Source organism: Ovis canadensis, chromosome 19, assembly GCF_042477335.2.
Source record: "Ovis canadensis isolate MfBH-ARS-UI-01 breed Bighorn chromosome 19, ARS-UI_OviCan_v2, whole genome shotgun sequence".
In the NCBI taxonomy this organism is placed as follows: Eukaryota; Metazoa; Chordata; class Mammalia; order Artiodactyla; family Bovidae; genus Ovis; species Ovis canadensis.
Window position 1 is genome coordinate 63,144,485 of NC_091263.1, and position 21,199 is coordinate 63,165,683.

Consider the following 21,199-nt stretch of genomic DNA (forward strand, 5'->3'; position numbering starts at 1 on the left):
AAACCTGAATCACTGTACACATTCAGGTGTAAGTCTTCAGGGGTCAGCAACATTTGAACCAACCCCACTCCAGTACTCTCGCCTGGAAAATCCCATGGATGGAGGAGCCTGGTAGGCTGCAGTCCATGGGGCTGCTTAGAGTCGGACATGACTGAGCGACTTCACTTTCACATATTGGAGAAGGAAATGGCAACCCACTCCAGTGTTCTTGCCTGGAGAATCCCAGGGACGGGGGAGCCTGGTGGGCTGCTGTCTATGGGGTCGCAGAGCTGGACACGACTGAAGTGACTTAGCAGCAGCAGCACCTTGGTTCAAAAAAAGTTTCACCTTGGTGAAACCCGGCCAACTCAATATCTGGCAATGGTCCAGAGTTTCCCCCACTAATCCAAAACCCACAAAAGCATTAACAACAAACAAATGTTCTGTTTCTCTCAAGACCTTCTGCCAAATTTCTATCCTAGCTGCCTTGCCTAAGCCCCCTTACCTGAGCTGGAAATACTCAAGCCACCAGGTAGGAGGGTTTGAGTGGAGCTGTGTCTTCACTCTTGCTGGGAGGTATGCTGATGACCAAGCCGCCTGGAGTGAGGGGAGCCCCTTCTGCCCACAGGGGCACATCTGTCCCTGGCCTGTCTGAGTCCAGGGCCCCAAGCTTTGCAGTGGTGGCCTATTCTCAATCCAGGGTGGACTCCTTTGCTGCTCTCCTTCCTGATGAGATCTTGTGTGTTTATTTGTACAATGACGAAATCTCTGTCCCTGTAAAGTCCATTTACCGGTAAAATATTTCCCTCCAAAGCAACAGGTCTGAGTTGAAAGCTCTCCATTTAATTTACTGAATTTTGTAGATCCCTTAGTGTGCTAGATAAATTCCAGAGTGAATGTATAAGGAGACACCAATGGAGAGAAAACCTTTATTTGCATAATAACAAACGCAGGTGAAGAAAGAAGTATACGAGAACTAGATCAAGGTGGAAGAGTCTTGGTGGAAGAAAAAAAGAGTATAAAAGGCCCTCTGGGGATCAGACAGGACAGCAGAGGTGCTCTCAAAACTCGTTCCGTGATTAGCATCAGGACTGCTCTGAACTAGCGTTCCCCTAGGACTTCTCTTTCCTTGGTTAAGAGACTCTCTGTTGGCCCTCTTCCTTGTCTCCCAATCCCCAAGTGCTCCCTCCTCCAAACTGGATGGAGGAGCACAGCTCCGTACCCAAAAGTGCTTGGCAGAAACTACTCAGAAAATGTTACTCGGATTTTTTGCAGCTCTTAGAGATTGTGACACCTTTCGATTCCCAGGAATGGCTCCTGGGACCAGAGGACTCTGGGTTTTCTAATAAGGAAGATCCTGGCCAACTGGTCCAAGAAGGGCCCAGATTCTCTTCCAGCCTGGTGTCTCTTTAGAAATGTCCCCTGGAGAGGCAGGTGCTGCTGCAACAGGGGATGTCACCTGAGTCTTCAAGTGTGCACTCTGCGGTGAAAGAAAGTTGGGAGAGGCCAACTCGACCCTCTGTTTCGCTCCCAGGCACAGGTCTTTATGCCCCTCCCTAGCCACTTTTCTTCCCAAATTAAAGTACCAAGTGCAAGTCCCCACCTAATAGCACACCCTCCTCCTTTACCAGGCACTGAGTCCCCCTGACCGCCCACCTCCACCGCCACGACAAGTCCCAGCCCACCCTACCCTCACCACTGTCACCAAGACCAGACCATCCCTCCAGTCCCACCTATGGCTCCAGCGGCAGGCGCACACTCCGCGCACTCCCATTTCTTACAGTTGGATCTGAGAGAGGAGCAGTTCCTATGGGTTCCATGGGATCCGCACGTAGTGCAGAGAATGATGCGCCACTTCCTACAGGAAGAGCCAAGGGAGGGCGGTGGGACAAACGGGACACTGAGAACCTCTCTCGGGATGTTCGCTGCAGTTCAGGCCCTTGCTGAGGCCTTCCTAGGGCTCTTTCACTACACATTTCACTCAAGACGGAGGGGTGGCTGAGTGCTGATCCCGGGGCCTGTGGTCAGGCACAGCCACACACAAGGTAGACTGGGAAGGAAGAGGCCCTGAGCGTCTCTCCGCGGCGCACAAGGAGAGCGGACCCAGCAGGGAGACATGTTCACTTGTGCATGAGTGAGTCCTGAGCTGCTCAAGGATGGGACTTAGCAGCTGTGTTTGCCCTGAGATCTGCAGACAAAGGTAAATTTCTTGTGCCTGGAAACTGTGCCAGGGCCTAAGATCACCCCTGATGAGAGATCTTTCTAGCCAAGAACTTTTCCCTACCCTTCTTCCTCAGAGCTGTCTCTGCCTCGTTCATACAGACAGATGGGGGCGTCACAATGCTGATAGCGCTGATACAACTCTGAGAAAGCCCCTGGCTCGAGTTCCCAGGCAGCATCTCTGCAGTGGGAGAAGAAACAGTGAGTAAGGGACGTACAATCGGTTGGTAAAACCTTTGTTCACCTAGAAAGAATTAGCAAGAACTCAAGCTAGTACCGCAAGAGTTCAACAGGCTGCCCAACTGCTTTCAACAAGGCAGCACAAGTGGTCTGGCAGTGGGAGAGGGTTGAGGCAGATGAGTGGAACACAGGGGTTCCTTAGCTCCACACTGGAATTCAAGAACTCAATGATTCCTGTCCCCCAGAGCACCTTTTTTTGGAAACATGCGCACCACTCCTACTTTCCTCCCCCCTCCATTCCTTTTTATAAAAATCGAAAAGCTCTCCCACCACCCTTCCCTTTTCACTATGTATCAATGCTTCTGCTACTTCCTCATTCTCTGAACTATCCTTACACTCACCTCCTCTCTAGAAACCTAGGCAACCCACTCCCTGGCTCAATTCCTGTGGTCAAGTCTCCGCTACCTGTCTGGAATATGAATTCCCATTCTTAGCATTTCTTGAGGAAACTCGTCTCGATTGTTGCACTGTGGACATTTGAAGAAATGCTTTGCTGATGTGTGGGCATATTTCTGTAACATAAACATAGAAAAACCTTGTGCTGATAAAAACAGTCTCTTTGATCACATTCTTTCCACCCTTACCCTCATCTCACAGAGGATACTGCTAAGAGAGGTTGGGGTGAGGGCTGCAAACCCAGGGGTCAGACCAGGGACCAAAAGCTCAAGAGAGCACCCAGGAGTGCCTCAGGTGTCATCTTCAGCCATGGGGTCTGGCAGTGGTCGACCTGGCTGGGGTCAGGCACCGTGGATACACGTCTCCCTGTCCTTCAGTCTCAGGAACCGTGGCTGATTGTGAAGCTAATTGACTCATTCTAGGAGTAGTTCATTTGCTCCAGCCATCCTGAGGATTTTGTCCAGTCTAAATAATGAATGCGGTACTACAGGTCAAGGATGCCCAGAGACCCAGCTAAGTTTCCTCTGGAGCCAGTTCTGCATACAGGCTCCCAGCACAACGCACAGATGCTGAGATTGCCTGAGCATTCCCAGGATGCTCAGAGCTGGGGCATTTTGGATGGTCCCCAGTGCAGAGAGAGCCCCACCTGTATGCACTTCCGGTGGTAGATAGTTTGGCTACAGCATGGGCTCTGGATGTTTTCAATACTTATTTGGGATAAGTCTTCACAACACAAGATACAGCTTTCCTCCCCCACGTTCCTGCGTCGGATGTTCTGTGTAGGGCGATGTTTCCCACAAAATGATCTGCGGCAGAGTAAATAGGCTTCGTTTTTTGTTTGTAAATTATGCAGTTTTCCAGCTGCCCAGAAGAGGAAACAGCATTCAACCACTCTGGCCCGTGTCCAGGGAACCTCCAAGCTCATGGGCAGGAGGAGGAGCAGGGTGAAGAACAGCCACATGCCTTCTCACAGCTGCTTTCCCACTGAGCAAAGCTCCACAGCCTCCTGTTCCTGAAAGCCCCACTTAGTTTTGAGCAGCTGTCTAAGAACCCCAGCTGTTTGTAATTTAAGGAGGGGATGGGAAGCAAGAAGTAAATCTGTGAAATCGCCAAGTCAAGACACTGTTTCTCATTATCAAATGAAGGGACAGATTTTCTGGTGAATCAAAACAGGCCCGTGAGAACTGGACTCTGATTTCATCAGATGCTAAATAACAAATTACCAAAGGGCAGCTCAACTTTCTCCCTTCATCACTCACTTGTACTCTCCAAAAAATTGTGAAAGGCAACCCCTTTCTAGGCCACAAGGAAGATGGAAGTTTCTGACACATTCATCCTTCTGGCAGTTGATGGCAGCTCCCTTTCTCTTGCACACAAAGCAGATCTGCAAATGAGATCCCAGGCAGTACTCAGGGCCCCCAGACAGACAGACAGGAAAACACGCTGTAGTACAGCATTCTGTGGAACGGAAGTTCTTTGAAACAGCAGCCATCCCTCTTCCTCGGTGGACCTAGAAGCTCTAAGGCATGCCAAAGCTGAGCTTCAAGCAGCACTGTATTCTTTTTGGCTTTCTCAGGATGTTGCTCCCTCTCCTCACTTAGGACACTGTATCCTAGAGAAGGATGGAACTTAAAGAGAAAGACTAGTGGGAAATTCAAGAATCCTTTGACTTTGAAACTTCCAATTAGGGAAAAGAACAGAAACAGGGATGAGAGGAGTAGTAGAAGAGGCCTATCCCCAGCCCCCATTTCAGGGGATTCTGACCTTCCTAGAGGCCCGGGCTGCCTCCTTTCTGATGTCTTCAGGTAGGAATCCATGGAAACCTCTGTTGGACTGGCCCCTCTGAAGCAGCTTGCTAGACAGGATCTAGAAGGGCAGCAGAACCAAGCTGTCAACACTGGTATCAGTGAGACAGTGCAGTGGGGTGAGGAGGACAGGCTAAGAGCCAAGAAGCAGAGCTTGGTGGGATGCATACGCATTCACAGGGTAATTTATTTAACAAAGGTTTGCATAGCACAGGCATTGGGGACTCTTAAGTGCTTTTCAAATATTAACTTATGTAATCCTTGCAACAACCTTAAGAGGTAGGTGCTATCATCATCCCCATTTTATAGTCTAGAGAGATCATCTGACTGGATCAGGACAACGGAACTCCAGAGCCCGGGCTTTTATCCACCTTTGTGCTATGCTGTCTTTCATTCACTGAGGACTATTTTCGTGTGCTGAGCACTTTGGAGAAACACTCCTAACGCAGCGACTCATTTTCTGCTCACAACCCTGTCGTCTGGATGCCACTTCGATCCTCACCTTAGAGCCCACTGAGGTACAATGCGTTAAGTGACCTCGCTGGGGTCACACGGCAAGGAGGCAGCCGAGCGGCATTCACATCCGGGCCCACAGAACTCACACTCTCCCTCTCGTGCTGCGCTGACCCTTGGTACAGAGTCAATACTCTTTGCAGAGTGTATTCTTTACGGAAAAGGGAACAAGGCTTTAAAGTCACCTGACTGTAGTCATTCTGCCTTATAGAGGAAGGAGAGGAATTGAGCTTTTCTTTGAAAACATACTTTAAAGGAACTTTTGTTTCTGAAAAGCCCCCAAAGCAGAGTCTAGAATGGGAAATCAAAAAGAATCTGAACTGTTATGTACCCAAGAACCGTAAACATGCACATACTTTGGAAGAATTTCACACCTGAGCCCCACCCCAAGAAGCTTCCAAAAATATTAAGAAGGGTATTAGACTTTACAGTAATCACATGTAATGTAATGGGGACTGAGGTTATTTTAACAATATAGCAAAAGTGAGCCTACAAGGTTGGATGACTTGAGGATTCTTGAATCATAGCCCAATTAGGCCTAAAACATATTTATGTTTACACTCACTCAAGGCTTTAGGACTACATGAGTGATTTTTATCTATACTTTTAAGTGTTATTAATATTTTCTACAATGAACTGTATAATTTCTATAAATAGAAAATTCAGTAGTGAAAGATTAAAAACAATCTAAATGTCCTTTAGTAGGAGTTTAATACTTTTTGGCACACCTGTACTTGGGATACCAATTAGCTACTTAAAAAGAAAAAAAGTAGATCAGTATATTCTAAGTGGAAAGATCTCTGTAAATATATGAGGTTAAAAAAATGCAAAGCACTGTGTATGTTTATTTTATGTTGAAAACGTATACGTGGAAAAATGCACTGAAATTAAACAAGACCTGACACCAAAACAAGATAGGACTTACAAGAATGAAAAATCACAGACCAATCTTTCTCATGAGCATAGATACAAAAATGAGACAAAATACTGAATCCAGCACCATATAAAAAGGATTATATACCATGACCAGGCAGAGCTTGAACCAGAAATGCAAGATTAGTTTAACATTAAAGTATTCAATCAACGTAACAAACCACATTAACAAAATAAATGAGAAAAACCACAGTCATCTCAATAGATACAGAAAAAACATTGGACAAAATTCAGCACATATTCATAATACCCTCCACAAACTAGAAATAAAAGGGAACTTCTCTAATCTGGTGAAAAGCCTACAGCTAACATCATAGTTTAATGATGAAAAACTGGATGCTGTCCTCTAAAGTTAGGAACAAGACAAGATATTCACTCAAATAACTTCTATTCAACACTGGACTGAAGGTCCCAGCTTTACAATAAAGGAAGAAGAATTAACAGACATAAAGATTGGAAATAAAGAAGTAGAACTGCTTTTATGCACCCATAATTGTGTGCACAGGAAATCCTAAAGACATTTACAAAAAATAAAAAAAATAAAATCTACTGAATAAGTGAATTTAACAAGATTGCAGATATAAAATCCAAGAATAAAAATAAATTGCATTTCTATACACCAGCAACCTTGAAAATTAAATTTTAAAATACCATTATATAATAGCATAAAAATCACAAACTATGTAGAAATACATTTAACAAAATATGTGCAAGACTTCTTCACTAAAAAAAACATTGCTGAGGTAAATTTTTAAAGACCCAAATTAATGGGGAAATATATCATGTCCATAGACTGGAAGATTCAATATGGCTTGTCAAGTTTTCCCAAATTGATCTATAAGTTCAATGCAATACCAACCACTAACATGACAAGCCTTTTTTTAAACAAGAAGAGTTGACAAGCTAAATATAAAATGTATATGGAAAAGGAAAGCACATGACACTGACTGACAAAGCAATCTTGGAAAAAGACTACAGAATCTACAATCCTTAATTTCAAGACGCTTTAAAGATGATCAAAGCAGTGTGGTATTGGGAAGGACTGATGCACAGATCAACGGCAGAGAACAGGACGTGCAGATCCCTGGACACATGGTCAACAGATGTTACCAAAGACTCTGAGGCAATGTAATGGGTAGGCAAAGACTTCCTGGGACACAAACAAGTACTAACAATAAAAGGGAAAAACTGATAAACTAAACTTCATCAAAATTAAAAACTTTTGTTCTTCAAAAGATATCAGTAAAGCAGGGGGATGGGGTGGCACTGCGATGTTGGCCTCCAGGCCGGGAAGAAAGGTCCCCCCGCCACATGGAGAGTTAAGAAACCTGGCAAAAACTTGTTCCTTGTGCCTGAGGCAATGAGCCTTAATTCCATCCCAGGTGTTTAAACATCTGGATTACCTGCCATCACATCTGTTGCCACCTATACCTAGAATGCAATGTTATCCTGGAATCTATTGTAAACTGAAGAATAAATTTTGCAAAAAAAGAAAAAAAATATATATATACAGTGACTTATCTTGACTTTAATTCTCCTCAGTCATTTCTACCTTAGCTATGAGCTTCACATAAACCCAGCCCAAAATCCTGCCAAAATGTGTTCTTAAGTCTTTGTTCTATCCTGAATTCTGTACCACCTGTAATTAAACCAACTCACTTGAAAAAAAATAAAAATAAATAAAAAAGGCAAATCACAGACTGGGAGAATACTCATATCAGAAAAGGGATTTGTAGCCAGAATGTATAAAGAGCTCTTATAACGCAATAAGACAAAACAACTTTTTTTTTGCCTCCCTGTGGGGCATAACGGATCTTAGTTCCCTGACCAGGGATTGAACCCAAGCTCCCTGCAATGGACTTCAGAGAAGTCTCCAGACAACTAGACTTTTTAAATGGACCAAATATTTGTACAGAGACTTCACAAAAGAAAATATGTAAATGGCCAATAAGCACAAAAAAAGAAACTCAACATTTTAGGTCACCAGAAAAATGTAAATTAAAACCACAATGAGATACCAAAACATACCTACTAGAATGCTAAAATTAAAAAGACTAACAATATAACTTTTGGACAAGAATATTGGACAAATAGAAATCTCATAAATTGCTAGTGAGAGTATAAACTAGTACAACCACTTTGGAAAGTGATTTGGCAACTTCACACAAAGGTAAACATATAGTTAGTAATTCCACTCCTAGATATTTGTCACAGAGAAGTAAAAGCATGTTTTCACAAAAAAATTTGTACATGAATTTTCACAACAGCTTTATTCATAAAAACCCCCAAATGGAAACATTCAAATGTTCATCAGCAGGTGGATAAAAAAGCAAATTATAATATATTCATACAACAGAAGACTACTACACTATAAAAAGGCACAAGCTAGCAAACCATGCAACAGGGGTCAGTTTTCAAAACATTGTGTTGCATGAAAGTAGCAAGACACAAAAGAGTACAAATTGTATGGTTTCATTTATATGAATTATGAGAATAGATAAAAGTAGTCTATTGATCAAAACAGTGATTATCTTTGAGAGAACTAACTGGAAACGGTAGGAGGGAACTTTCTGGCATGATAGAAATATTCATTTTGATTACAGTAGTGTTTACATGCAAACATACATTTTATCCCCATGATATATGAGTGTATCATGATATATGAGCTTATCATCAAACTATATACTTAAAATGAGTGCATTCCATAGCATACAAACTATACTTAAGAAAAAGAGAATACCAGGAAAAAAATAACTGCAAGAACTGTTTGCTTCTGGGGAGAGGGAGAAGGACTGAGAACACTATTGACGGCAAGAGACTTGATATTGTACCTACTTTATAATGCTAGGATTTTATATCAGGCACACATATTACTTTTTAAAAATCAGATTTTAAAAGAAAACAGCCATTAAGAAAAACAAGCTGACACGGCAAGTCATCTGAGGCTGGGTGCAGAAACGGAGCACAGACTATATAAAAAAGTCATAGGACATTCAAGGCAAAGGGGGCCTGATACTTACAAGACAGAAATAATGCACGCTGAGATTGTCCTTCTGGAGAAATTCCCCTAATTTTTCGGGATCCCCAGGTTCTCGAAGGCATAGCCGGCAAACTGCAAAAAGGATGTTAGGAATTCATTTTGGGAACATAACCATCTAAGCACAAGGAGGAGTAGAGTACTGGGAAGAGGATCATTTTAACAAGGAAAAGGTTGGGCTGACGTGGTATTGGGTATCAATTAGGCTTTGATCTGATTTTAGCCACGTCTGAAGGAGCTGGCTGCAACTGCTCACTTCATAGTCTTTTGTCTCAAGTGGGTTTACTTGTTCCTTGCCCTTTGGATGTGACAGTTAAAAATTACAGACCCTGAGTTCTTCAGGATCTTAGCGATTCTGGGAAGGAATGGACAGTGAGAAGAGTGCTGCCCTCTACAGGCGGCCTTTGCTGAGGCTGGGAGGCAGCAGCTGAACAGAACCACTTCTTACCAGGCCCTGAAGAACGCTTCCTCTGGGTTACCCTCTTTGTCTTGGCAGATTTTCTACACAAGAAATGGAAAAAGTACAAGTAGTCTTTGAGGATTCTATTGACACCTTTTGTAACATTTCCCTCAAAATGTTAAACCACGGACCTGATGAAGGACCAAGAGAGCTAATGGCTAAGACATTAGTTTTCTTCTTCCTTTTCATATTTTTCGAAAGCACACACCATACCCACTGAATTATTTGAATTATGTGAGAGCAGAGTCATCTTTCTGTTCGAGTGTCTCTATTGCCTGTGTGGGCTGAATGAATGCAAGAACAAACCCCCTTTTATTCTTTTACTGTTTCTACCGTTACCTACCCTGAATCTCAGGTGGTACTATGCTCACAAAGCCCAATAAAATGATATTAAAATCGATTAAGAATGTCTTATTGCTAGGCAATATTCCTGGCTCTTTACATGTATTAGCTCAAAGGATCAACAGAATACTCCAAAAAGTGAGTGCTATTATTGTATATTTTCTAGATGAGGAACTGAGGCCTAAAGAAATGAAGTAACTTGTCCCAGGTCACCTAGTTAGCAAGTGTTAGAGCCAGGGTCACTCCAGTGTTCTTGCCTGGAGAATCCCAGGGACAGAGGAGCCTGATGGGCTGCCGTCTACGGGGTCGCACAGAGTTGGACACAACTGAAGCGACTTAGCAGCAGCCGCAGAGCCGGGATATGAACCTGGGCAGCAGGGCTCCAGAGCCAGGATTTTGTCAGTTGGGACATCCCTGGGAAGATAGGTTACTGGGCAGCTTCCAGGGGACCACTGGTGTGTGCTTCGACACTAACCAACCCGTCTCCAAGACCATGCAAAGGAGACAGAAAGCAAAGCACATACTACAGGCCACTGGGCAATTTCTCCCAAACTCTGTTAAGTTGCCTGCTCCACCTCAATCTGTGATGTTCCTTCTTCTTTTCTTTTATAGACTTCATTCGCTGCTGCCTCTCTCTCTTCTATCTTGAACTCTTCTATACTATAACGAGGACAATACAGGCTCTTCCAGCTATAAATATAAACAAGTCAGCTATTAAATCTACATTAAGTTCCAAGAGGTCAAAGCAACAGTGCACTTTACCTCCCCATCCATGTAACAGAAAAAAAGGGACCCACCCAGTATCAATGCCAGTAATAAGCCAATAATTATTCAACTGTATCCAGAACTGTTCTGGGCACTTCACATTTAACTTGCGAAAACCCCTGGTAATAGGTGCCATTTTATCCCTATATTTAAGGTGAGGAGACAGGTACAGAGAGGTCACAGAGGGGCACCCGTATAGGATCAGAGTTACTGATATACCACAGCAGTGTGAGAACTTGGGAGATACTATTTGAACTAGCTAACTGGTTCTTTATGTCTACTAAATATACAACGTAGCACTCCTAATACCTCCTTTTGCCCCCAGGTATAAGCCCCTTAATTCTACCCAGGAAAAGCTAGGTTAGGTAGCTCTTTCCTAGGAAAAGGAGCCTGTGGGATTCTGGCTGCCTAAAGCGAGAACTCCCTCTAGTGAGAGACAAGGTATAACCCTGACAAACCACCCCTTGGCTCCTATCACTTCTTTTCACCAGGCTCAGACGGTCACTGAGGTCTGGCCTGTTCTCAACCTTCCTCTAGATCTGAGCCAAGATTAAAAGGCCCCAAAGTGGAGGAGACACCCTGCCACTCCGTCCCTGACTAATGTCAGCTGACTACAAATTCAGAGTTTTCATTGGTTAGGGGGCAAATCCCTGAATGGGAAGGGACAAAAAAATAAAATCCACTCCTATGAAGGAAGCACAGTGTCAAGTCAGGGGAGAGGAGAGCATTTCTTAGGAGTGTTGAGTGAATTAGGTCAGTCCAGGGACAGGGACACACACTCCAGCACCCACATCCTCAGAGCATGTAGCTGGAGAGCATAAACATCTTCAGGGACTGTATGAAGGTAACTACTCAGGCAACTAGCTGTTCAGAAATCTAAGGCTCCATCTCTTCTAACCCATGAGTTGCACCTGCATTGATAATGACATTTGGTGGCTTATTTAACAGAAGCACTTGGACAGGCTAAAAGGAAGGGCATGCACTAGGGGATTCACTTTAGCAGGATACAGAACAGTTCCAAGTTCTTGGGGGAATCCAGATTATCTAGCAATAGAAATAAAACCTTAAAACTTCAGTTGTTTGCATCGCTGGACCAAGACGTTCCTTGAGTTAGATTCTGTGCACACTGCTAGTTACAGAAAGACGCAGGGGTCTTCAAAGCATGTGAGGAGGACGTTGCAAACGCTGGCTTCCACAAGCTGCTCAGTTCGAGGTTTCCTAACCGAGCGGATGCTCCCTTGAACCGGTTATCAAGTTGTTTCGCTGGGTAAGTGCTGGATAAAACTTGTTGAAAAAATTAAAACTAAAGAAGCGTGTTCGGCGCCGCCGCTGCAAGAATAAACAATGATTTATTGGAAAATACTGTAGGTGTGGCCACAACCGTCCCCCGGAGGTTAAGAGCCGGAGATGGGGCTCAAGGAGCATCCCGCGGTTGCCAGACCAGGCTCATGTCGCGCCTGCCGGGCGGCTGGTGCGGGGCCGGGCCGGAGGTCGCCTCCGCCGGTCAATCCTCACGGTAGCACACGGGCCGCCGCTCTCGGCTGGGGCCGCCCGTCCAGCTCTCGCCGAGGGCGCTGCTGTCCCGGAGCTTTATTCGTTGTCACAACCCGTGGTAGCTACCTCACGGGCCGCCGCCCCGCGCGGTGACTGCGCCGGCGAAGGGGGTGAGCGTGCAAACGGGGGCCGAGTCACGCGGACTGCGACCCAGGGAGACTGAGGCCGCGGGGACCACCGCGACGCTGACCGTTGTGGCGCACCCGGACCGCTAACGGTCGCGCGCCCGCCCCGCCCCTTCTCGCTCCACCTGGGCTCTAGCTCCGCCCCTTCCTCTTGCCCCGCCCTCTCGCGCGAGCGCGCCGGCGTCTGGAGTCCAATTTACGGAAGAGGAGCCCGGAGGCGGGGCGTAGGCCGTCGCGCAGAAGTGACGTAGTGCCGCCGGCGCGGGCGGGTGACGCGACGAGGCCCGTTGTCTGTGTGTGGGGCTAGGGGGCCCCCGGGGCGGAGGGGGCTCCCGGCAGGGAGGCGGCGGGTGGGTCGGGAGGGCCTGGACATGGCGCTGAGGGCCCGCCCCGCGGGAAGATGAATAAGGGCTGGCTGGAGCTGGAGAGCGACCCTGGTGAGAAGGGGATCGGGCAGGCCGGGAGTTGGGGAGGCCGGGTGGGTCCGAGACGCGCCTTTCTGATCACCACTCGCTCCTCCTGTCGTCCCCCCTAGGCCTCTTCACCCTCCTCGTGGAAGATTTCGGTAAGAGCCTCTCCTGCCCGCCGGACCCGGGCTCTGGGGGCCCACTCCTGGGTCATCACTCCACAACCAGGGGCTGCCCTTTCCGACTTCTTTTCCTTCCTTGATGGCAGGTGTCAAAGGCGTGCAGGTGGAGGAGATCTATGACCTTCAGAGCAAATGCCAGGGGTGAGTGACTTGGCGTCAGGGCCACCCTTTCCACCTCGAGGGCTAGGGAGGGGCCTGGGAGAGAGTGCTCCTCAAGGGAGGTAGTTTCAGAAGCCCCAAATTGTAAACTTTGTTATCAGGAAGCATCCCTCCTCCTTGGGTGCCGTCCTGATGAAGCTGGTACTGTTTTCTCCTTTCTCCGAGTTTTCCCTCCTCACCACTCTTTATGTGGTACCCCCTTCCCTCCAAATTCTGACCATCTCTTGGGTTAAATTCAGCTGCTTTTTCTTGCCTTTCAGCTGGAAACCCCCTTCTCTTGACTCAGGTCACACAGTGTGTTTTGTGCAGCTATAATTTACTAATGACTGCGTTAACATGCCCATGTGCCAGTGGTTTTAATTCCCACACAAGGGTGTCCTATTGATTGGTTGGTTTGTGGCATCTGACAAGGCCTCTCTTGGGTGACCAAGCTCAGCGTCTTGTCTTAGTGATCCTACAGAAGAGAAGTGTGGCGGAGCTGCTACAGTGAATGAACAGAGAAGTCTGCTTTTGTTTCCCAGGACAGAAGGGACTGATATGGCTGTTCATTTACTTGCCTGACTGCACTGGGGCCCATGCCCTGGGTTTCACGTGTTTAAATTTCACATCATATTGTTCTTGCCTTACCTTCTATTCCTGCCTGGTCCTGGGCCATTGGTTCTAGCTTTTCCTTTCTTATCCCAGAACCCTAGATTGCATAAGGACGCTGAGCGGACTCCTGGAGCATCACAGCCAGAGGCTGGTGCTTGTCTCTGCCTGCAGCAGGCTCCTGGGGTGTGAGGGCTCAGGGCCGCTTTGGGCAGTCTTAGGAGGAAGCCACGGGAGAGGTGGGATCACAAGAAGGGCACCTGAGTGGTAACAGCGCACGGGAGTAGAGGAAGGGAAAGGGGATGCAGATTGCCTCCCCACTTGACTGGTTGAATTCTGTCCCTTCCTTTCCCCAGCCCTGTGTATGGATTCATCTTCCTGTTCAAATGGATCGAAGAGCGCCGATCCCGTCGCAAGGTCTCTACCTTGGTGGATGATACATCTGTGATTGATGATGATATTGTGAATAACATGTTCTTTGCCCACCAGGTCTGCTGGGCTCTGTGTTCTTTCTGGAGGGTGGGATGCTGCCATTTTCTTTGCTTGGAAAGTGGAAGTGGGGGAAGGCAAGAGGAGGAGATAGGCAGATACCACAGGTGGTGGTTACAGAAGTCCTGAGGCAGAAGGAACTGAGCTCTTCATGAAAAACAGGAAGTCTCTTTAAAGCAGGGTGATGCCTGAGTCCATTTTCCATGTCCCCAAACAGCTGATGAGTTCTTAGTTGAATGAACAGATGTTGGGTAAAGATGAGGAGAGCTGATGAGGATTGTCCAGATGTGACTGTCCTCCCTGGGACCCCTTTCCCGATGAGTATGGGCTTGGTCTGAGGCATGCTGTAGACGAGTGACTGTTCTTTGTTTCACAGCTGATCCCCAACTCTTGTGCCACCCATGCCCTGCTGAGCGTGCTCCTGAACTGCAGCAATGTGGACCTGGGGCCCACCCTGAGTCGCATGAAGGACTTCACCAAAGGCTTCAGCCCTGAGGTAGGCCACAGTGCCTTCCACTTGTCAGAAAAGGAGACAGACCTGGGGAAAAAGGAACATTCCTTAAGTGAAGCCTTGTTAGGACTTCATCAGGCCACGTTGTTCTCCACTGTCCACTGATTACCGTGCAGGGCCAATAGAGCCTATCTTTTGGGGGCTCCAGAGCTCTCTTCTGCCCTCACCAGGCCTTCAGGAGGGTCCACCTGTGATTGTTCCAGTTCCTGGAAGGCCTCCAGGCCTGCTCTCCTGAGCTCTGTTGCCCACCTGAGGCCCACCTGGGAAGTTGCTCTGATGTGGCCTTATTTTCCTTCCTCTAGAGCAAAGGATATGCGATTGGCAATGCTCCGGAGTTGGCCAAGGCACATAATAGCCATGCCAGGTGTGTGGGAGCTGTGGGAACTGATGGGGGTGGGGACAAGGAACGGGGTTGTCCCACTCTGGGCGCTGACTGTGTCCTTCCCCAGGCCTGAGCCCCGCCACCTCCCCGAGAAGCAGAATGGCCTTAGTGCTGTGCGGACCATGGAAGCCTTCCACTTTGTCAGCTATGTGCCTATCACAGGCCGGCTTTTTGAGCTGGATGGGCTGAAGGTCTACCCCATTGACCACGGTAGGGGTTTCTGTGCTGACCTCCTAGGGGGCTGGGCCCGGGGTCCTCAGGGGGGTGGGTCTTGACTTAAGGCTCTGGCTGGATGGCACGTTGCACTGCATTGTCCGACTGGCCCACTCTGGCTCAACTGCTGTCCACCCTCCTCCCACTCCTGGCCTGCCCGAGTTCAGGGTTTCCCACCTGCTGACTCCTCGTCTTCGTTTCCCCAGGGCCCTGGGGGGAGGACGAGGAGTGGACGGATAAAGCCCGGCGGGTCATCATGGAGCGTATTGGCCTCGCCACTGCAGGGTAAGGACTCTGTGCCTACCCTGCCCTCTGGAGCTGTGTCCCCATCGGGAGGGACACGGAAGAGGGACCGAGGTGGAGAGAGACCAGATGACTTGTGCATGGCCACATGATGAATTTGGCAAAAGCAGGATTAGATCTTGGGCTCTCAGCTCCTTGCCCTATTTCCCATCCAGGCTACGTATGGCCTGCTGCAGGATAGACTGGGGAGGGGCAGGCCGTGGTGGAGCCCTGGGTGGCCCAGGTGTGCTGGCTCACACTTCCTGCCAGGCTCCTCACACAGCTTGCTGGAAGGCCCCGGCTGAGGTGCCCGGTGTGCATGGCCAGCTGCTGCCCGCCTGTGGGGGTGGGGCCTGTACCTGTGGCTGCAGGTGTGACTTCAGGGAGCCCTGCCAGCGTATCTGCCTCCTGATGGTGGGGCCAGGGTGAGAGCTGCTCTCACGGCTGCGGCTGTGACTGCAGGGAGCCCTACCATGACATACGCTTCAATCTGATGGCGGTGGTGCCCGACCGCAGAATCAAGTATGAGGCCAGGCTACACGTGTTGAAGGTGAATCGTCAGACCGTACTGGAGGCCCTGCAGCAGGTGGGGACCCCTCCTGCCCAGTCCGTGACTGGCCCAGCCACCCGCTCCTTCTGTCCACGGGGGCCTCTGTCTCTTGATTCCCCAGTTATTCTCTATTGTGGGTCTGGGCTTCAACTAACCACTCCTTTCCTTGGCTCCCACGGTGGGACTTGGTGAGGGGAGGGGGAGGATAGTCTCTGAAAGGAGGTCTGGCTGATTTCTTTCCCTTTTGAGTGTGTGGAGCCTAGGCCCTTAGCCGTCTGGGGTGGAAGCCAGGGTCTGCCTTCACTCCTTTGCACCTTGGATTTTTATTTCAGCTGATCAGGGTAACACAGCCAGAGCTGATTCAGACCCATAAGTCTCAAGAGTCACAGCTGCCTGAAGAGTCCAAACCCGCCAGCAGCAAGTCCCCTCTGGCACTGGAAACAAGCAGGGCTCCGGTGGCCTCTGAGAGCACCCACACAGGTACTGGAGCCTCTCGGGCCTCCGAGCCGCCCCCTCACAGCTTGACGTTGGAGGCCCAAGCAGAGCAGGTCTTTTTCTGTGGAGGCTTGGGCAGTGGTTCAGGGCTCCTGTGGGCGGTCAGAAGTCTGAAGCCTGCAGCCCTCTCCTCTCCCCTTGGAACATGAAGAGCGGTCCCTCCCTGAAGAAAGGGCTGCCATGACCACAGGCCCCCAAGCCTTCTCTCTGAAGTATATGCCCTTTCTGCTTTTCTCTGGACCTTTTTTTTTCCACCTTCTCCTTTTTTTAATCTCGCTCTTTTCCTGTGTCACTGTGGCCACGTTTGTTGATGCTAAATCCATCAGCTGTCTCTTCTGTTCTTCTCTGGGAAGGGGAGGGGAGACCAGGCCTGAGGAGAACTTTTCTTGAGGGTCTGGCTGAAAGTCCTGTCCATGCCCCTCCCTCTCTCAGATGGTGTGGAGGAGGTGGCTGGTTCGTGCCCACAAGCCCCGACCCACAGCCCTCCTAGCAAACCCAAGCTGGTGGTGAAGCCTCCAGGGAGCAACATCAATGGGGTTCCCCCCAACCCCACTCCGATTGTGCAGCGGCTGCCAGCCTTTCTGGACAATCACAACTATGCCAAGTCCCCCATGCAGGTAAGGGGTGAGGGTTCTTACCAGGGTTCTCTGGAGAGCCTTCCCCAGGCACTTTGCTCACGTGGGCTCACGCATGTCCACTCTCTGTCCCAGCCTAGGTGACCAGGGTTCTCTGACACTCAGAAGTGCCCACAACTGCAGGGATTTAGGGAGGCAGAGAGAGCTCCTCTGGCAAATTCAGTCTCACAACTGTGGGGCTAAATGTTTAGGGCATGGGGTTGGGTTCTACCACCAAAATAAATGCAGATGTTTCAGGGCACTCTCTTTCTCTTAGAAGCCCCGTGTAGGCAGGGGCAGGGAGTGCTCTGGAGCACCCAGAGGGGTTCAGTGGGCTCAGCCCGGAGAACCATGCTGGCTTTCTGGGGGAGGTGCTGTGTCTGGCCAGGGCTGACTGGCCGATGGCTCACGGCTGCACTGGGCCTCTGCTCCAGGAGGAGGAAGACCTGGCAGCGGGTGTGGGCCGTAGCAGAGTTCCAGTGCGCCCGCCCCAGCAGTACTCAGATGATGAGGATGACTACGAGGAGGAGGAGGAGGACGACGCACAGAGCACCAGCTCCACCATCAGGTCAGCCCCGCCTCTGTAAGGCTGGAGGTTGGGGCCTGCAGCGCCTATCTTGACGCTTCCAGCGCAGAGAATGCCCTTCAGCAGATGCCGCTGGACGCCTGCTGAGTGCAGGGCCTGGGGGAGGCAGACGTGAAGGGGCCGGGTGCAGATGCCCAGAAGTTTTTGGAGGGCTTGGGGCAGGGCTGTGCACATTTAAGCAGACATTGAGACATGACCTATTTGGAGGTGGCCTTTTGTTCAGGCCTGGAAGGACGGGGTGGGGTATCTGCTGGAAGACACAGCATTGGCCAGAAGTGAGGCAGCTGGAATAGAGGAGGTATTCTCAGAGGACACCTGGCTGCAGCTGTCAGAGCTCAGGGTGCTAGGCTGGGCGTGGCCAGGTCAGGCTGCTGGAGCTGCAGGGTCACTTCCTGAGGCTAAGTGTTCAGGTCATCCTGGGCACTGCTGGGTGTGGTCCCCTGGCGTCTTCCTTGGGCTCACCCCTCCTTGGGCCCCGCAGGTATAAGCGAAAGGGCCCGGGGAAGCCAGGGCCGTTGAGCAGCTCTGGGGATGGGCAGCTGTCAGTGCTGCAGCCCAACACCATCAGCGTCTTGGCCGAGAAGCTCACAGAGTCCCAGAAGGACCTCTCGATTCCCCTGTCCATCAAGACGAGCAGCGGGGCCGGGAGTCCGGCTGTGGCAGTGCCCACACACTCGCAGCCCTCGCCCACCCCCAGCAACGAGAGCACGGACACAGCCTCTGAGATCGGCAGCGCTTTCAATTCACCACTGCGCTCGCCTATCCGCTCAGCCAACCCCACGAGGCCCTCTAGTCCCGTCACCTCCCACATCTCCAAGGTGCTTTTTGGAGAGGACGACAGCCTGCTGCGTGTTGACTGCATACGCTACAATCGTGCTGTACGCGACCTCGGTCCTGTCATCAGCACGGGCCTCCTGCACCTGGCTGAGGATGGTGTGCTGAGTCCCCTGGCACTGACAGGTGGGCCTTGGGCTGGCTCCCTGGCCTCTTGGCATATTGGAGAGGGGGGTGGCCAAGTGACCACCATGCATCCTGCACCCTGATGGGTCTTCTCTTGCCTTCTCTTCCCAGAGAGTGGGAAGGGTTCCTCCCCTTCCATCAGACCGAGCCAAGGCAGCCAGGGGTCTGGCAGCCCAGAGAAGGAGGTGGTGGAGGCTGTGGACAGTAGAGAGAAGCCGGGGCTGGTCAGGCCTAGTGAGCCCTTGAATGGGGAGAAGTATTCACCCAAGGTGAGCCCTTCTGTGGCTTCCTTTCCTAATCCTGACAAGGGCTGGGCCCAGGGCACTGCCGTCCAGGTGCTGAGTTCCTGGTGGGAATTATGGTGTGGAGGGTGGTGCCCAAAGCCGGCTGCCAGGAAGCCCGTCTGGGTGGGTAGTGGCTGGGGCCTTGATAGGCTCCAGGGCCTCTGGCTGCTCTCCCTTGCCTCTTGCTGCCTCCTGGTAGTTGGGCCTTGGGGCTGGCCAGCCCCCCTTCACGGGTGCAATTGCTGTGTTTTGGCAGGAGCTGCTAGCGCTGCTGAAGTGTGTGGAGGCTGAGATTGCAAACTATGAGGCCTGTCTCAAGGAAGAAGTGGAGAAGAGGAAGAAGTTCAAGGTGGGCCCTGTCTCCAGCGGCCTGTTTTGCTGCCCACCTGTCTTCTCAGAGGCGCGACCTGCTAGGGTCGGCTGGTGGCTGCTCTGGGGAGATGGCTGCAGCGTCCTCAGGTCCTGATCCTTCTCTCCCACAGATTGACGACCAGAGAAGGACCCACAACTACGACGAGTTCATCTGCACCTTCATCTCCATGCTGGCTCAGGAAGGTGAGCCAGGCTCAGCACCCTGGCCCTCAGGCCCCTTTCCTCTGGCCTCTGGGGGCGCTTGAGCTGACTGTGGTCTTGGGGAGGGCGGGGAGAGCCTCAGCCCCCGACCTGAGGCTGCAGCCAGTTGAGTTGCGGCTCCCAGGCATCCAGCCGCCTGCTCAAGGGCCTGTGTCTCTCCACAGGCATGCTGGCCAACCTGGTGGAGCAGAACATCTCAGTGCGACGGCGCCAGGGGGTCAGCATTGGCCGGCTCCACAAGCAGCGGAAGCCGGACCGGCGGAAACGCTCCCGTCCCTATAAGGCCAAGCGCCAGTGAGGACTGCTGGCCAGACCCTGTGTTCACTCTTGCCGCCTGGCCCTCACCAGGGCCCTTCCCTGCCCCGTCCCCCTCTTCCCAGTATTACCGGATAGTTCCAGTTGGAGAGCCCAGACCCTGGGAATGGGAGCCAAGCTGGGATCCTCGGCCTCGTGTCCCTGGGCTTGGCAGGGCAGGCTGGCCCCGTCGTGCTCTGGAGGCAGCAGCTAGAGCTGAGGCCCAGTGAGGTGCTGCAGCTTCCTCCACAGCCGGCTGTGGAGTGGCAGGACCTGGCCTTTCTGCCTGGGCAGCAGAATATATATTTTACCTACAGAGACGTCTATTTTTCTGGGCTCTGGCCTATCTTGCCACCACTGTGTTGACATAGTCAGCTTCCTGATTCTGAGTTCTCTCCTAACACTGTCACCCTGGAGGGCCGGAGTCACTCTTGCAGGGTCACAGCTGGGGGCCACGTGAGCAGTGGGCCCTGCTGCTCCAGCCCCCAGCTATTCCTGCTGTTGAGCAAGCCAGGTCTGCTCTTCACTCCTCCTGGGAGAGCTCCAGACTCAGGGCCCTGGCTGCTGGACTAGGCCGGGAGTGGGGTGTCCCAGCAGGGGTGGGATGAGCAGCCTGCTGGGGTCCCATGGCCTGAGCAGAGAGGCGTGTTTGAGCTGGTTGGCCTGGCTCCAGCCAGCCTCGTCGAGACTGCTCTCTGTGGCAGGGCCCTGGGCTCCTTGTCTTCAGTGTTGTGGCCCTGGCAAGGGGCCTGCCTTGGGCTCCTGGGCTCAGAGGAGCCTCTGCCCAGGCCCTCAGTATTACCATGTCTCCTTCCTTTCAGAGACAGCAGAGACAGGGCTGCTTGCAAAAGCTGGCACCACTCAGCTCTCCCTGCCATGCCAGCTTTCTCAGCTTCTGCAGGGCACTCAGGGTGGGGGACAGCAGGACCAAGTCAACCAGTTGGAGCCCCATGTTCCCAGAGGGCCTGATGGCCAAGGGCTAATGGGTCCAGCACTGCCTGTGGAGCTCAGGCCCCAGACAGAGCCCCATGGCCTTTGGCAGGTGGCTCTGAGGTGATCCAAGCCGGCCCCTTATGTGTACATAGTGACTGGGGTGGGGGGGGCAGCTGTAGGTATGGCAGCTGCCTCTGTGCTAAGCATAGCCCAACCCCTCTGGCCCCTGTAAATACTGGATGGATGGATGGATGAATAAAACTCTCCTTAAAAATAAGCCCACCTGTGCTTGCTGGCCTGAGGTTTGGAGGCCAGGCTGTGGTGGGAA

The 21,199-nt window shown here is 50.7% G+C and overlaps 2 protein-coding genes and 1 long non-coding RNA gene across 4 annotated transcripts; 1 reads left to right on the forward strand and 2 right to left on the reverse strand.

The window, feature by feature from the left end:
• Nucleotides 1–894: 894 nt before the first annotated feature.
• Nucleotides 895–12,539, reverse strand: PHF7 (PHD finger protein 7). Its single transcript, XM_069561089.1, has 11 exons — nt 11,754–12,539; nt 10,501–10,615; nt 9,572–9,624; nt 9,107–9,198; nt 4,600–4,701; nt 4,095–4,219; nt 3,482–3,641; nt 2,845–2,951; nt 2,264–2,380; nt 1,713–1,837; nt 895–1,459 (listed from the first exon to the last, which is right to left on the reverse strand). The coding sequence occupies exons 2-11, from the start codon at nt 10,542–10,544 to the stop codon at nt 1,389–1,391; spliced, it is 996 nt and encodes a 331-aa protein (XP_069417190.1). The 5' UTR covers nt 10,545–10,615; nt 11,754–12,539; the 3' UTR covers nt 895–1,388.
• Nucleotides 12,528–21,148, forward strand: BAP1 (BRCA1 associated deubiquitinase 1). 2 transcript variants are annotated; one of them, XM_069561087.1, is made up of 17 exons: nt 12,528–12,806; nt 12,905–12,934; nt 13,045–13,099; nt 14,062–14,194; nt 14,571–14,690; nt 15,008–15,069; nt 15,155–15,297; nt 15,507–15,585; nt 16,045–16,168; nt 16,465–16,612; nt 17,060–17,244; nt 17,676–17,809; nt 18,309–18,787; nt 18,899–19,056; nt 19,328–19,420; nt 19,554–19,626; nt 19,809–21,148. In XM_069561087.1, the coding sequence occupies exons 1-17, from the start codon at nt 12,770–12,772 to the stop codon at nt 19,940–19,942; spliced, it is 2,187 nt and encodes a 728-aa protein (XP_069417188.1). In that variant the 5' UTR covers nt 12,528–12,769; the 3' UTR covers nt 19,943–21,148. The 2 variants fall into 2 exon arrangements, with proteins under 2 accessions (XP_069417188.1, XP_069417189.1); XM_069561088.1 differs by having other exon boundaries at nt 16,099–16,168.
• LOC138424343 (uncharacterized) lies at nt 16,437–20,710 on the reverse strand. The gene is made up of 2 exons (XR_011250760.1): nt 17,266–20,710; nt 16,437–16,972 (listed from the first exon to the last, which is right to left on the reverse strand). It is a non-coding gene; the product is annotated as an uncharacterized lncRNA (long non-coding RNA).
• Nucleotides 21,149–21,199: the final 51 nt, after the last annotated feature.